Genomic DNA, 15,361 nt, shown 5'->3' on the forward strand with positions numbered 1-15,361 from the left:
AGTTTAGCCTCATCATGGCAGTAGAGGAGGCCATGTATGGACATATCCGAATTGGAATGTGAAGCAGAGTTGAAGTGGGTGGCTACTGGGAGATCCTGTCTGTTGTGGCGGATGGAGCGGAGGTGCTCGACGAAGCGGTCCCCCAATCTGCGTCGGGTTTCACCGATGTAGAGGAGGCCGCACCGGGAGCACCGGATGCAATAGATGACCCCAACAGACTCACAAGTGAAGTGTTGTCTCACTTGGAAGGACTGTTTGGGGCCCTGAATGGTGGCAAGAGAGGAGGTGTAGGGACAGGTGTAGCACTTGCGCTTACAGGGGTAAGTGCCAGGTGGGAGATCCGTGGGGAGGGACGTGTGGACCAGGGAGTCGCGGAGGGACCGATCCCTGCGGAAGGCGGAGAGGGGTGGAGAGGGATAGATGTGCTTACTGGTGGGGTCCTGTTGAAGGTGGTGGAAGTTGCGGAGGATAATTTGGATCCGGAGGCTAGTGGGGTGGTAGGTGAGGACAAGGGGAACTCTGTCCCTGTTGTGGCGGTGGGAGGATGGGGTGAGAGCCAAAGTGTGGGAAATGGAGGAGATGCGGATGAGGGCATCATTGATGACAGCAGAAGGGAAACCACGATCCTTAATGAAAGAGGACATTTGAGATGTCCTGGAATGGAAAACCTCATCCTCGGAGCAGATGCGGCAGAGACAGAGGAACTGGGAATAGGGAATGGCAATGTTTCTTCTGTTATGTCTCCATGACCTTATCCAACTTTATACCTACACTTACAGAACATAAGAAATGGGAGCAGGAATAGGCCAACTGGCCCATCGAGCCAGCTCTGCCGTTCAATAAGATCATGGCCAATCTGGCCACGGACTCATCTCCACCTGCCTGCCTTTCCCCATAACCCTTAATTCCCCTAATCTGCAAAAATCTACCCAACCTTGTCTTAAATATATCTACTGAGGTAGCCTCCACTGCTTCATTGAGCAGAGAATTCCACAGATTCACCACCCTCTGGGAAAAGCAGTTTCTCCTCATCTCTGTCCTAAATCTACTCCCCCGAATCTTGAAGCTATGTCCCCTAGTTTTAGTCTCACCTACCAGTGGAAATAATTTTCCTGCCTCTATCTTATCTGCCCCTTACCTAATTTGATATATTTCTATAAGATCTCCTCTCATTCTTCTGAATTCTAGTGAGTACAGCCCTAGGCAACTCATAGACTAACCCCATCATCTCTGGAATCAACCTGGTGAACCTCCTCTGCACTGCCTCCAAAGCCAGTATATCCTTCCTCAAGTAAGGAGACCAGAAATGCACGCAGTACTCTAGGTGCGACCTCACCAGTACCCTGTACAGTTGCAGCATAACCTCCCTGCTCTTAAATTCAATCCCTCTAACAATGAAGGTCAACATTCCATTTGCCACCTTGATTGCCTGCTGCACTTGTAAACCAACTTTTTGTGATTCATACACAAGCACTCCCAAGTCCATTTGCACAGTAGCATGCTGCAATTTTTTTACCATTTAAATAATAATCTCTTTCATTTTTCCTTTACCAACATTGTACTCCATCTGCCAGACTCTCACCCACTCACTTAACCTATCTCTATCTCTCTGCAGGCTCTCCATATCTTCTGCACATTTTGCTTTTCCAATCAATTTAGTATCATCAGCAAACTTACACTAAACTCCCCTCTTCCAGATCATTAATGTATATCGTGAACAGTTGTGGGCCCTGCTCTGACCCCTGTGGTACATCACTCACCACTGATTGCCCACCAGAGTAACACCTATGTATCCCAACTCTCTGCTGTCTATTAGTTAACCAATCCTCTATCCATTCTAATACATCATCTTACGGATAAGTCTTTTATGCGGCACCTTAACAAACAGCTTCTGGAAATCCAAGTAAATAACATCCATCTGCTCCCCTCTATCGACTACACTCGTTATGTCCTCAAGGAACTCCAGTAGGTTTGTCAAACAGGACCTGCTTTTGCTGAATCCATGCTGCATCTGTCTGATGGATACATTTCTTTCCAGATGCCTTGCTGTTTCTTCTTTAATGATAGCTTCAAGCATTTTCCCAACCACAGATGCACAGAACTGGCTTATAGTTACCTATCTTTTGCTTACATCCTTTTTTTGAACAGTGGCGTGACATTCGCCTTCTTCCAATTTGCCAGGACCTGCCCACAGTCTGGAGAATTTTGGTAACTTATCACCAAAGCCTCTGCTGTAGCTCTGCCATTTCTTTCAGTACCCTGGCATGCATTCCATCAGGACCAGGGGACTTATCTATCTTCAGGCCCACAAGTTTGCTCAGCGCTACCTCTTTAGTGATAGCTATTACAGGTTTCCCCCGCCATCCGAAGGTAGAGCATTCCTATGAAATGGTTCATAAGCCGGAATGTCGTAAAGCGAAGAAGCAATTACCATTAATTTATATGAGAAAATCTTGTGAGCGTTCGCAGACCCAAAAATAACCTACCAAATTATGCCAAATAACACATAAAACCTAAAATAACAGTAACATATAGTAAAAGCAGGAATGATATGATAAATACATAGCCTATATAAAGTATAAATACTTTTCCACAATCATTGCCGGCACTGTTCTCCATAGTGAAAATCTCACGCAAGCTCTCTTGGCAAAACCACGGCGCAAGCGCTCTCCAGTAACCTTTAAGCTATGAAGCTGCCAAATCATACCAAATAACACCTGAAAATACACAGCCTGTATAAAATAGAAATAATGTATTACAGTGTAGTATCATTTAAGGGAATCAGGAAGACAGCTTGCCGAGCACACTGACGATGGTGTGTTAGGCTGAATTGTTGGAGATTGGATGGCGCAGTGACCCCCACCCTCCGGGCCACCGACCGATACTGATCCACGAAGCATGCAGGGGTACAGCTGTAGCCGGGAGGCACACAGCACATCTTTAAGAAAAAAGCCGAAATAAACATGCTAATTATTAGGTGCTGCCCGGCACGTAATTGTCGGCCCACATCAGAGGCGACGCAATCGGCAATCACCTCTGATCTGGGCCGACATTTACATGCCGGGCGGCACCTAATTAATTAGCTTGTTTATTTCTGCTTTTTTCTTAAAGATGTGCTGCATGCCTCCCGGCTACCGCTGCATTCTCCATGAATCGGTATCTGTCCGCGGCCTGGGTGTTGGGGTGGTGGGACACGGGGGTGTCATCTCATCGTCGGTCAGGGCAGGCAGCGCATCTTCTATGTCTGCCTGCCTCGATGTCGAAGGTCGAGGTTCGTCGTCTGCTGTGACTGATGTGGAAGGCTTGCTTGCCTGCTGAGCCTCGCGCATTTTTAGATCATACAGTTCTTTGTAAGGACTCAGACCATCCTGCAAATACTGTATGCCCTAAACCGACATACCCTTTCAAAATTAAAGTCGTATTTTATCATTGCAGCGAAAATCTCACGCAGTCACCTCACGTTCAGTTCCTGGACGACTTCACTTTCGCTACTGAATTCGGTTTCGATTGTTATCCTTTCCTCTTCCAATTGCACTAGCTCTTCATCTATCAGTTCTTGGTCATGGGATGCCAAAACCTCTTCATCATCATCTTCGTCAGCTTCCACAAGCCAAACTCACTTTGTCCTTACTTCCAAGTTGCTGGTGAATGCAGCAGGCCAGGCAACATCTCTAGGAAGAGGTACAGTCGACGTTTCAGGCCCAGACCCTTCATCAGGACTAACTGAAGGAAGAGTTAGTAAGAGATTTGAAAGTGGGAGGGGGAGGGGGAGATCCAAAATGATAGGAGAAGACAGGAGGGGGAGGGATGGAGCCAAGAGCTGGACAGGTGATTGGCAAAAGGGATATGAGAGGATCATGGGACAGGAGGCCCAGGGAGAAAGACAAAGGGGGGGAGGAACCCAGAGGATGGGCAAGGGGTATAGTCAGAGGGACAGAGGGAGAAAAAGGAGAGTGAGAGAAAGAATGTGTGTATAAAAATAAATAACAGATGGGGTACAAGGGGGAGGTGGGGCATTAGCAGAAGTTAGATAAGTCGATGTTCATGCCATCAGGTTGGAGGCTACCCAGATGGAATATAAGGTGTTGTTCCTCCAACCTGAGTGTGGCTTCATCTTTACAGTAGAGGAGGCCGTGGATAGACATGTCAGAATGGGAGTGGGATGTGGAATTAAAATGTGTGGCCACTGGGAGATCCTGCTTTCTCTGGTGGACAGAGCGTAGATGTTCAGCAAAGCGGTCTCCCAGTCTGCGTCGGGTCTCGCCAATATATAAAAGGCCACATCGGGAGCACCGGACACAGTATATCACCCCAGTCGACTCACAGGTGAAGTGTTGCCTCACCTGGAAGGACTGTTTGGGGCCCTGAATGGTGGTAAGGGAGGAAGTGTAAGGGCATGTGTAGCACTTGTTCTGCTTACACGGATAAGTGCCAGGAGGGAGATCAGTGGGGAGGGATGGGGGGGGGACGAATGGACAAGGGAGTCGCGTAGGGAGCGATCCCTGTGGAAAGCAGAGGGGGGAGGAGGGAAAGATGTGCTTAGTGGTGGGATCCCATTGGAGGTGGCGGGAGTTACGGAGAATAATATGTTGGACCCGGAGGCTGATGGGGTGGTAGGTGAGGACCAGGGGAACCCTATTCCTAATGGGGTGGCGGGAGGATGGAGTGAGAGCAGATGTACGTGAAATGGGGGAGATGCGTTTGAGAGCAAAGTTGATAGTGGAGGAAGGGAAGCCCCTTTCTTTAAAAAAAGGAGGACATCGCCCTCGTCCTGGAATGAAAAGCCTCATTCTGAGAGCGATAGTGGAGGAAGGGTTCCCCCCATCTTTGTCTTTCTCCCTGGGCCTCCTGTCCCATGATCCTCTCATATCCCCTTTGCAATCACCTGTCCAGCTCTTGGCTCCATCCCTCCCCCTCCTGTCTTCTCCTATCATTTTGGATCTCCCCCTCCCCCTCTCACTTTCAAATCTCTTACTAACTCTTCCTTCAGTTAGTCCTGACGAAGGGTCTCAGCCTGAAACGTCGACTGTACCTCTTCCTAGAGATGCTGCCTGGCCTGCTGCGTTCACCAGCAACTTTGAGGTGTGTTGCTTGAATTTCCAGCATCTGCAGAATTCCTGTTGTTTGTCCTTACTTTGTTCACCACGATCAAAATGCTTAATTATGTCTAGTTTTATGTTAAGTGTAACACCCTTACAAGCTTTTTCAGGCTTTTCCGATACCTTAGAACTCATCTTGCAAATAGCTGCTCACAGGCACGTGTTTAAGCAATGCCGGCGAGAATGCCCTTCCGAATCTGGGGGAGAGCGGCTGCTCAGGGCACGCGCTGATTTTTTTGCGCACTGCCTTTCTTCATAACATTGAAAACACCTTCTGTTAGCGAAAACAGGTACTTATGTAGGTCTTTCGTAACAGTGAGGTTTCGTAAAGCAAACGTTCGAAAAGCGGGGGACACCTGTACATTGAGGTCCTCACCTCCCATCACATCCATTACATCTCTCTTTGGCATGTTCTAATCCTTTGATTCCAGCTCCTTGGCATTTAGTTATTAGCCCAACACTGGCAACCATTCCTTCAACTATGTGACTGTATATAATTTGTTTAGTCATTTACGGTACATGTGCATTATTGACAAGGGCAGTATTTATTGCTCACCTTGATTACTGTGATGAATGGCTGTTCTGACTGTCAACAGGCCACCCATTGAAGATAATGTCATGAAATATTGGTTGACCGCGCCTTTAGTCACCAAATATCTATAACATTTTCTTTCTCCCAATGCAAAGCATCTTTGCTATGTTCAAGATTATTTACATGTACAGCAGATACAGTTGAACCAGAATGATTCCCACTTGTTTTTTTGTTACATTTTGGAAGTGATGAAAGCATACAAAAGCCACAATGAAATAGTGCTGTATCAAAGATTATAAGAGAGCAAACAGATATTGCTTCTATAAAACTGTTCTGACAGCCATACCTGACCAGGCCCTGATAGTGGAAATTCCAGACTTTCCTCCTGCAGTGTGGCCCCTTGCTCTTCACAAACATGTCTGAGGAGTTTCTTCACAGCACCTATGGAGTCCAAAAAAGTTAAGTACTCCGCATAACATAAACAAACCATAATTTGCTTTCCAGACCAATGATCACATTGTGTTACTTTAATTAATCAAATTAAACATTGTGAAGTATTTAAATATAGAAAGGAAAATTGCAGATGAAAGAACAAAAAAAAATGAAAATACATAACATTTAACTTTAACATTCTAACAACTTAGACCTGAAGGAATGATAACTTACACCTATAAATGTTAAACTTTCATATCCAGTTTATTTTAGAGTGGCTAATACATTGTTAAAAGGGGGAAGTAAAAGCAGACAAAACTGGAAATATTCAGCAGGTCAGGCAGCAGAAATGGAAAGAGAAAATGTCACACTTTAAGTCAATAACCTTCTGTCAGAATTTCTTAAGGCTTAATTAGATTGAAATAATACATTTGGCCAAATACATTTAGTGGTTTAATCACAGCTATTGTACAAGTACAGTCATATGAAACAATTCCATGAAAAGCAGTGAATTGGTGTCATTAATAACAATATTTTTTTAAAAAGCCTTTTTCTTTTTAGGCAGTCTTTTGGGATTGAAATCAACGTAATTCTATTCCAGTTTAGTGGGTTTTGAAATGACTAATGAGTCCTGTGGAGGCGTCACAGATGGAGCAGATTGTTTTGTGTGTGCTCCTTCTACCATTTACATTGGGCAACAGCATAGGTCTCATGTATTGTTTCAAGGATCTTAATATCATCTCGAATATTCCTTGTCCATCTAAGCAGTCATGGGCAAGACATTCTTATTAGCCTGCGGAGATAATTGCATTTTTTTCAAAGAGGCTTTGAGCATCTCCTTGAATCATTTCTTCTGTCCATCCAGTAATCTTTTCCCAGGTCAGCTTTTGGAAAAGAGTTCCATATTCATTGGAGGATAAGCAAGCCAACGTCAGTGTCCTTTTCCAGTCGAACATCACCAGTATTAAGGCCATAGTTATCCCAGTCAACTGCATTGGATAGGCATGTAAACTGCTTGCCTGATGCCAGACTCTTGTGATTAAAAATATAGCACATCACTGACAGTAACACTTGTACATATTTTTCATATTTTCTCATGAAACAGAAAAGGGCTATTCAGTCTATTTTGGCTCAGGATTTCTATTAATCCCACTCTTCTATTTATTCCCTATGACCTGTTCTTTCTCACAATCCCACCATCTACCCATCCTCCACCCAAATTCTTTTGCTATCCATCTACATAAGGGACAATTTAACAGCAACCAATTATCCTTAGTTTGGGAGAGGGAAGAAATCAGAGCATTGGGAAGAAACCCACATGGTCATTGGGAGAACATGCACATTAGACAGCACCCAGGACTGCACACAGGTCACTGCAGCTGCACAGTGGCAACTCTCATAACTGCACTACTATCACCCCAGTACATGTGCATTTGCCCTTGGCTGAAACTGCTATGGTGTTTCTGCATAATGATGAATTCATTCATCTCCATATTGATAGCAACTTATAGTTTACTTGGAAGACAAATACAAATCGGCTTTTTAGATGAAGCATCTAATTTCCATTCAAGGTTTGTTTTGCAGGTATACTTTGACTGATAATCCAAAGAGAGATAGGAATATCAATTTGAGAAGGACACAAGGAAGCTACAAAGGGATACAGATAGGGAGCAATATGAAAAACTGCCTGACCTGAGGTGAAAAATAAATGAAACACATGATTTGACTGATGAGATATTGTAAAGTTCTGAGATGTAGATAGACCTGGATGTCCTGGTGTATGATTCACTAAAGGCTTGCATGCAAGTGTAGCAAATAATTAGAATATCTAATAGAACTTTATCATTTAGTGTCAGGGAAAGTCACAAGATTATGCGTCAATCAGGTGAGTCTGACATATTGTGTGGAGTTTTTGTCTCCTAAATTAAAGGAATGATGATAATAAGTTGGATGTTGTTCAGAGATTTACTGCTTAGAATTTAATACTTGGAATGGACTTGTAATCTTGTACAGAAAGCCTGAAAAACCTTGTCTTGTATTTTCCCAAATTTTGAAGAAAGGGAAGGAACATGGTTGAAACTGTCATAAGGGCAGTGGCTGGGAACGGACCCAAGTGCAAGACACAGACGCTGAAGTACTAGGGACAGGACTAGGATACAGGGCGATGGCAAGGACATGGACAGGAAAACCAGGAACCTGGAACAGGACTGAACAAGAGAGCTAGAGGCTAGAGGCTTGGCTTGGCTAGAGGCTAGAGGCTAGAGGCTACAGTCTACAGGCTCGAGGCTAGGCAAGAGACGAGGCGAGGCTTGGCAGGAGGCTGGAGGATGGAGACTTGAGGTGAGGCTTGGCAGGCTCCTACTGGGGAAGGGCACAGATCACCTGGGCAGGACGCGGATCTCCTGGGCAGGGCACGGATCACCACCTGACAGAGGCAAGAGACAGGAAGGGACAGAACCAACCCCAGGTAACCGGTAACCGCAAGACGGCCTGGCTTACCTGGGCGGAGGCAAGGGACAGGAAGGGAGCTAGGTACAGGGTGGTTCCAGGACCAGAGAGCAAGACAAGGCAAGGCTACAGGCAAAGCAAGGCAAGACAAGAACTTCAGGTGAGGCAAGAGTAACCAGCAAGACAAGGCAAGACTTCAGGCGAGGAAACAGAAGGCAGGGGAAGGGATACAAGGAGTAAGGACAAGAACAATCAAGCAATCACGCCCTGGTCTCTGGAGGTATTTATGCAGCCAGACCCAACTAGCAACAGCTGCCTCAGTTAGCTCAACAAGGTAGATAGGAACAGGGTAGATAGGAAAACCTGGAGCAGGGGTCGGTGGACCGTACCATGAACTGGAATACGGACTTCATGGACCGGACTATGACAGTACCCCCACCCCCTCCCCCCCCACGGGAGCCTCCGGGCGACCAAACAGGGTATGGACGACCCGGGCGGGTGGGAGGGTATGTAACAGAAAGGAGCCCCGGGTGGCAAGAGGAAAACAACAGTGTCTGTGTTGCTGGGTCCATGGTTGGCTGGATCGTTCTGTCATAAGGGCGGTGGCTGGGAACGGACCCAAGTGCAAGACACAGACACTGAAGTACTAGGGACAGGACTAGGATACAGGGCGATGGCAAGGACATGGACAGGAAAACCAGGAACCTGGAACAGGACTGAACAAGAGAGCAAGAGGCTAGAGACTTGGCTTGGCTTGGCTTGGCAAGAGGCTAGAGACTTGGCTTGGCTTGGCTTGGCTTGGCAAGAGGCTAGAGGCTGGAGGCAGGAGACGAGAGGCTAGAGGCTGGAGGCTGGAGGCTGGAGGCAGGAGACGAGAGGCTAGAGGCTGGAGGCTGGAGGCAGGAGACGAGAGGCTAGAGGCTGGAGGCAGGAGGCAGGAGACGAGAGGCTAGAGGCTGGAGGCAGGAGACGAGAGGCTAGAGGCTGGAGGCAGGAGACGAGAGGCTAGAGGCTGGAGGCAGGAGACGAGAGGCTAGAGGCTGGAGGCAGGAGACGAGAGGCTAGAGGCTGGAGGCAGGAGACGAGAGGCTAGAGGCTGGAGGCAGGAGACGAGAGGTGAGGCTTGGCAGGCTCCTCCTGGGCAGGGCACAGATCACCACCCGACAGAGGCAAGGGACGGGAAGGGACAGAACCAACCCCAGGTAATGGCAAGACAGCCTGGCTTACCTGGGCGGAGGCAAGGGGCAGAAAGGGAGCTAGGTACAGGGTGGTTCCAGGACCAGACAGCAAGACAAGGCAAGGCTACAGGTAAAGCAAGGCAAGACAAGAACTTCAGGCGAGGCGAGAGTTACCGGCAAGACAAGGCAGGGCTTCTGGCAAAGCAAGGCGAGACAGAACTTCAGGCAAGGCGAGAGTAACCGGCAAGACAAGGCTTCAGGTGAGGAAACAGAAGGCAGGGGAAGGGATACAAGCAGTAAGGACAAGAACAATCCAGCAGCCACACCCTGGTCTCTGGAGGTATTTATGCAGCCAGCCCCAACTAGCATCAGCTGCCTCAATTAGCTCAACAAGGACAGAAACAGGGTAGATAGGAAAACCTGGAGCAAGGATCGATGGACTGGACTGTGAACCGGAATACGGACTTCATGGGCCGGACTATGACAGAAACACACAAGATTGAAACAGAATTTGACAAGGTGGATATGAAGAGGATGCTTTCCCCTTGTAGGACAATCTATAACTAGGGTGTCATTGCTAATTAAAAAATGGGGTCACTCAGTTAAGGCAGAGATGAGATTTTTTTCCCCTTGTTAAGGAATCATGAGTCTGTTGAATTGTCTTCCTCAAAGTGTGGTTGAAGCAGGGGCTACAAACGTTTTTCAGACAGAGGTAGGCTGTTAAGAAGCAAGGGGATGAAAGGTTATGATAGATGAACAGGCATGCAGATACAATCAGATCATCATGATCTTATTAAATGATGGACAAGCCTGAGTTGCCTTCTCCTGTTCCTAATTCACAAGTGTGCATGTTACATAGCGACCATATGACTACAAAGTGATATTAATATTTCTCACAAACATAATATATTTGCCATACGACATTGATTTGAGAAAACAAGATTGTCTCTTTGGTGTTAAGTCTATGCCCTACCCCTTTGGATGTGTTGACTTAATTTTCAGCTACTGGTATCACTATCAAGAGAGAGCATGTCAGTAGACTGTTCTGTGTTGAATGTTGATGAGTTTGTGGTTTGCTGCAGTTAAACACATCAGGCATTTGGAAGTATTAAACCATATTTCTTGTGATTTGTATGTAATGGAGAGATATTTATGATTATGATTATGAGGACACGCAGTCCCCTTTTATTGTCATTTAGTAATGCATGCATTAAGAAATGATAAAGTGTTTTTCCAGAATGATACCACGAAAACACATGACAAACCGACTTAAAAACTAACAAAAACCACATAATTATAACATATAGTTACGACAGTGCAAAGCAATACCGTAATCTGATAAGAACAGACCATGGCACAGTAAAAGTCTCAAAGTCTCTCGAAAGTCCCATCATCTCACATAGACGGTAAACCTCCAGCGCCGATGCAGCATCCTGGAAGCATCCGACCACAGTCCAACTCCGAGTTCGTCCGAAAACTCCGAGCCTCCGACCACCTCTTCGACACCGAGCGCTGAGCACCATCTCTGCCGAGTGTTTCGACCCCGGCCCCGGAAACAGGCGATAGGCAAAGCCGAGGATTTGGGGCCTTCGTCTCCGGAGATTCTCTATCGCACAGCAGCAGCAGCGAAGCAGGCATTTCAGAAGTTACTCCAGATGTTCCTCTGCGCTTCTCATGGCTGTCTCCATCAAATCCGAATTGTGCACGGCCCCCTAGTTACACATATCGATATTCATTCTGAACGGCTGTGCGCGCTGCATCGCACCGCCATCGTCTCCTCCCTCCCTATTTCGGGTCATTGGTTCACCACACTTTCAAGGGCAGTTAGATGATGAGCAATAAATGGTGGCCTTGACATTCTCACTCAAACACTATGCCTGAATCAATAAAGAAACATTTGATCTATTCTAATGACAATGACAATTGTGGGTTTGATTTCTCCTTCTTTCTTTGGGAAGGTGGACTGTGCTCTTACACCACTTTTCATCAGACTAGCATGGGTTCCTTTCATTTCCAGGGCATTTCTAATGGTCTCCCACTAAAGATGCTGCAGGAGCTTGAAACTACTAAGGAATTTTGGTTTGAATAAACTGTGAAAGATACTTTGTTTGTGAAAAGTAGGATTGTGAGACTTGATGAACATACCATAGGTCACATTCAGCATGTAAACTATATCCCCCTCCTTCAGATCCTGATTCCTTACGATAATATTCATGGCCATCGTAACATTTGGTACCAGCACTAAATCCATTGGAGAACATCCTGAAATATAGCAAATACTTCTTAGAAAATGCATACATTTATAGTAAATTGTCAAAATGGTCATGACGCAGAAAAAAGGAAGGTATGTAATGGGAAGGAAGAATGCAAAATAAAACATTTCATACCTACAAACGTAGCTAATCGTTTCAAAATAAAGACCAAATGGGGAAGCAATTCTCTATCATAAAATCGCAGAGGTTGTCTTTCAATATATAGCTGCCATTTCTGTAACAGAATTTGAGATAATTAAATTCTTCAATCTTCTGAGTTCTCCAACAATTTAAAATGAAGAATTAAAAACTATTACTTAGTGAATTGGATGGTAAGTGTACCAATAGTGTATGCGGCTTCACAAATAACATTGGAGCAATAAGTCTTTCATTCGATAGTTATTGATAAATAAAATTCATAATAATAAATGTATTATCTACCTTAAAACTGAAACTATGCTTCCAAGATCTCTACTGTGTAACTGGGAATTAGTTCTGTTAAATCATAACAAGGGATTTGGTGAGTTAAAACACTTCTACTGTTCTGAGTGTATAACTGTGTGTGAAATATGTTCAGTAGTGTTGTAACTGAGAAATATTTGGAAATGACAATGTGATATTGAGCTATTTTGAAGTAGAAAATAGGATGCATATAAGAACTTATGGATTGTAATCCTGTTGTATACAGGTCAGATTTCTTTGTGCAAGTAGTGAATCGACTTTCCATGGATGACCCATCATTTCATCCAACAAACCAAGAAACAAGATGGCCAGGAAGATGAACAAGATTCGTAAGGCCAGTGATGTTGTGGGGATGGAACTGGACTCTCTGACTGTGGTGTCTGAAAAGAGGATGCTGTCCAAGTTGCATGCCATCTTGGACAATGTCTCCCATCCACTACATAATGTACTGGGTGGGCACGGGAGTACATTCAGCCAGAGACTCATTCCACTGAGATGCAACATAGAGCGTCATAGGAAGTCATTCCTGCCTGTGGCCATCAAACTTTACAACTCCTCCCTTGGAGGGTCAGACACCCTGAGCCAATAGACTGGTCCTGGACTTATTTCCTGGCATAATTTACATACTACTATTTAATTATTTATGGTTTTATTACTATTTAATTACTTATGGTGCAACTGTAACAAAAACCAATTTCCCCCGGGATCAATAAAGTATGACTATGAGCCACCCAAGATCAAAAAACCAGTGTGGGAATGGAATGCTTCAAGACATAGAGGATTTAACCCAGTTGGATGTATAATTTTATTTCTCATTCGAAGCATCTGAATTTGATTTTTTGGAAGAACTGATTATTTTTGCAAGGACTTTGATAAGTGACTGAATGAGATTTACTTTGTTTAAAAGTTGTGATGTTGGAGAATTTGTCTTGAAAGGAGTTCATAAACATGTGACAGAACACAGGTGAAAAACTGTCTGCCTACCTACAGCGGCTACAGGTAGCATTGTCACTCACAACATGCTGGAGGAACTCAGCAGGTCGGGCAGCATCCATGGAAACAATGAATCGACGTTTCGGGCCAGAACCCTTCGTCAGGACTGGAGAGGGAAGGGGCAGCAGGTCGGGCAGCATCCGTGGAGAGGCATAGGGCCTCTGCCCCTTCCCTCTCCAGTCCTGACGAAGGGTTCCGGCCTGAAACGTTGACTCATCGTTTCCACGGATGCTGCCCGACCTGCTGAGTTCCTCCAGCATGTTGTGAGTGTTGCTTTGACCCCAGCATCTGCAGGGTATTTTGTGTTTAGCATTGACACTGATTGTAAAGTAAGGCAGAGTTGCAGAAACTGAGGCTAACAAGCATCTATCTCTTAAAGCAGTTTTATAGGGAATGTTGGGACTGCTCTCTGATCTTAGAGTGGAAGCTAACAAGAAAAAAATAGTTCGTTCACTGAGCAATTGACATTTCTATACACCGAGGAAGACAAGTATGCTTCCAGAACCACACACATGAAAAAGCATTTAGGAATCATTAAACAATGTGCTATTATACATTCTCAGACTGCAGATGCATGTAAAGAAGATGATGTAGCACAGCTAAGTTCAGTTATCTCTCAACTGATGAAACAAATTGCTGAGGTTCAAAGTCAACTAGCTACTCTAACTACAATAATAGTAGAAGGTAAAAATCGAACTCTAAGACAGCAGGTGATAAGCCAATAAAAGGAAAGGCTGACACAAAAGATAGACAAGAGTCCACAACCACTGACAAATAGCCAAGTGTCAAGTCAAAACCTTGTACTGTTTTAGATGTGGCAAAGATGCTTTAGCTGCTATGAACTCAATCCTGCATTAGTAGCAGAAAAGAGGAGACAGCTCGAAGTCAGCGGAAGTCACATTATGGTACTCCTAAAGCCTGATTTATATTTCTGCATCAGCTCGACGCCATAACCTATGCAAGTGACCAACGCGCGTTGTGAGCATTTATACTTGTGTGTCGGTGTGTCTGCATCGCTCTGCAAGTCGGGCACGTCGCGCATGCGCACACAACTGCCTGCGCAAGGCTTCATGGTCATGGTAGAGTCTTCCTTGGGGTAAACAAGTTTAAAGCGAGTGTCGTTTTTCATAAAATCAAAATGTGTCCTCCATAATTTCGGAGGTCTGTAAAGCTTTATGGAAAGCATTGCAGCCAGAGTTCCTTCCCTGCCCTTCGGTCGGCCAATGGGAAACTATTGCAGCGTAGGAGGAAATATGATGCTCCCAGGTGGACCAATCACTATTGTTGCGTTCTGCATTGCTGCGACGCGCAGTTACATTTTGGGAGAGGTGCGCGTCAGGCTCTGGCGTAGGGATCCGCGTCGGCTCTGCATAGGGTTTGCGGCGACGCAGTACTTACGGCGTCGAGTTGACGCAGAAGTATTAGTCAGGCTTAAGACTCATTTAAACTAGAAACTGTTCCTGTTGCAGGACAATTGGGGACTGATGTTGGCAAAGCATGTCCCAAAAGCTCCAAGATCTTGTTCAGTGAAGCAAAGTCCAGAAGACAGACTGTTAACCTACCTAAAGGATTGGTTGGTACAAAGTGCACTGCTCAAATAAGCCTAGCCAGTAGAAAATGCAATTGTTTATTAGATACAGTATGGAAGGGCACTACCATCTCTAAATCCTACTATGATCACACTTACCAGACCTAGCAGTTCATTCTCTCATCAACTTGTTGGAAGTCAGTGTTACATTCCCAAAAGACTTTACAGGAGTGGATGTGGAAGCACCCATCCTGGCACAGATTGTTCCAGATGTCTCTTTACGTTCACAGACTGTGGAGTTAGTTAGTCTGAATACCCTTGATGAACTGTATAAATGCAACTCCAAACTGAAAAGTAGCCAGAAATTCTCTCCCAAGTTTGGCGACAAGCAAGTGCTGCAAGTTTCACAAATGCGACAAAGCCAGACTACAGAGGGA

General features: G+C 45.3%; 1 protein-coding gene across 6 annotated transcripts in view; it reads right to left on the reverse strand.

Annotated features, from left to right (window-relative positions):
- Positions 1 to 15,361, reverse strand: part of LOC134342520 (uncharacterized) — a 137,293-nt gene that overhangs the window by 77,622 nt on the left and 44,310 nt on the right. For all 6 annotated transcript variants that reach the window (XR_010017038.1, XM_063040766.1, XM_063040764.1 and 3 more), the window contains 3 exons: positions 12,077 to 12,176; positions 11,835 to 11,951; positions 5,978 to 6,072 (listed from right to left, as the gene is read on the reverse strand). Coding sequence is in view for 5 of the 6 variants with exons in the window: in XM_063040766.1 (XP_062896836.1) it covers positions 5,978 to 6,072; positions 11,835 to 11,951; positions 12,077 to 12,176 (312 nt within the window). In the remaining variant the exon portion in view is untranslated. The remainder of the gene's footprint in view (positions 1 to 5,977; positions 6,073 to 11,834; positions 11,952 to 12,076; positions 12,177 to 15,361) is intronic.

The sequence above is a fragment of the Mobula hypostoma genome, chromosome 2 (assembly GCF_963921235.1).
Source record: "Mobula hypostoma chromosome 2, sMobHyp1.1, whole genome shotgun sequence".
Classification (NCBI taxonomy): Eukaryota; Metazoa; Chordata; class Chondrichthyes; order Myliobatiformes; family Myliobatidae; genus Mobula; species Mobula hypostoma.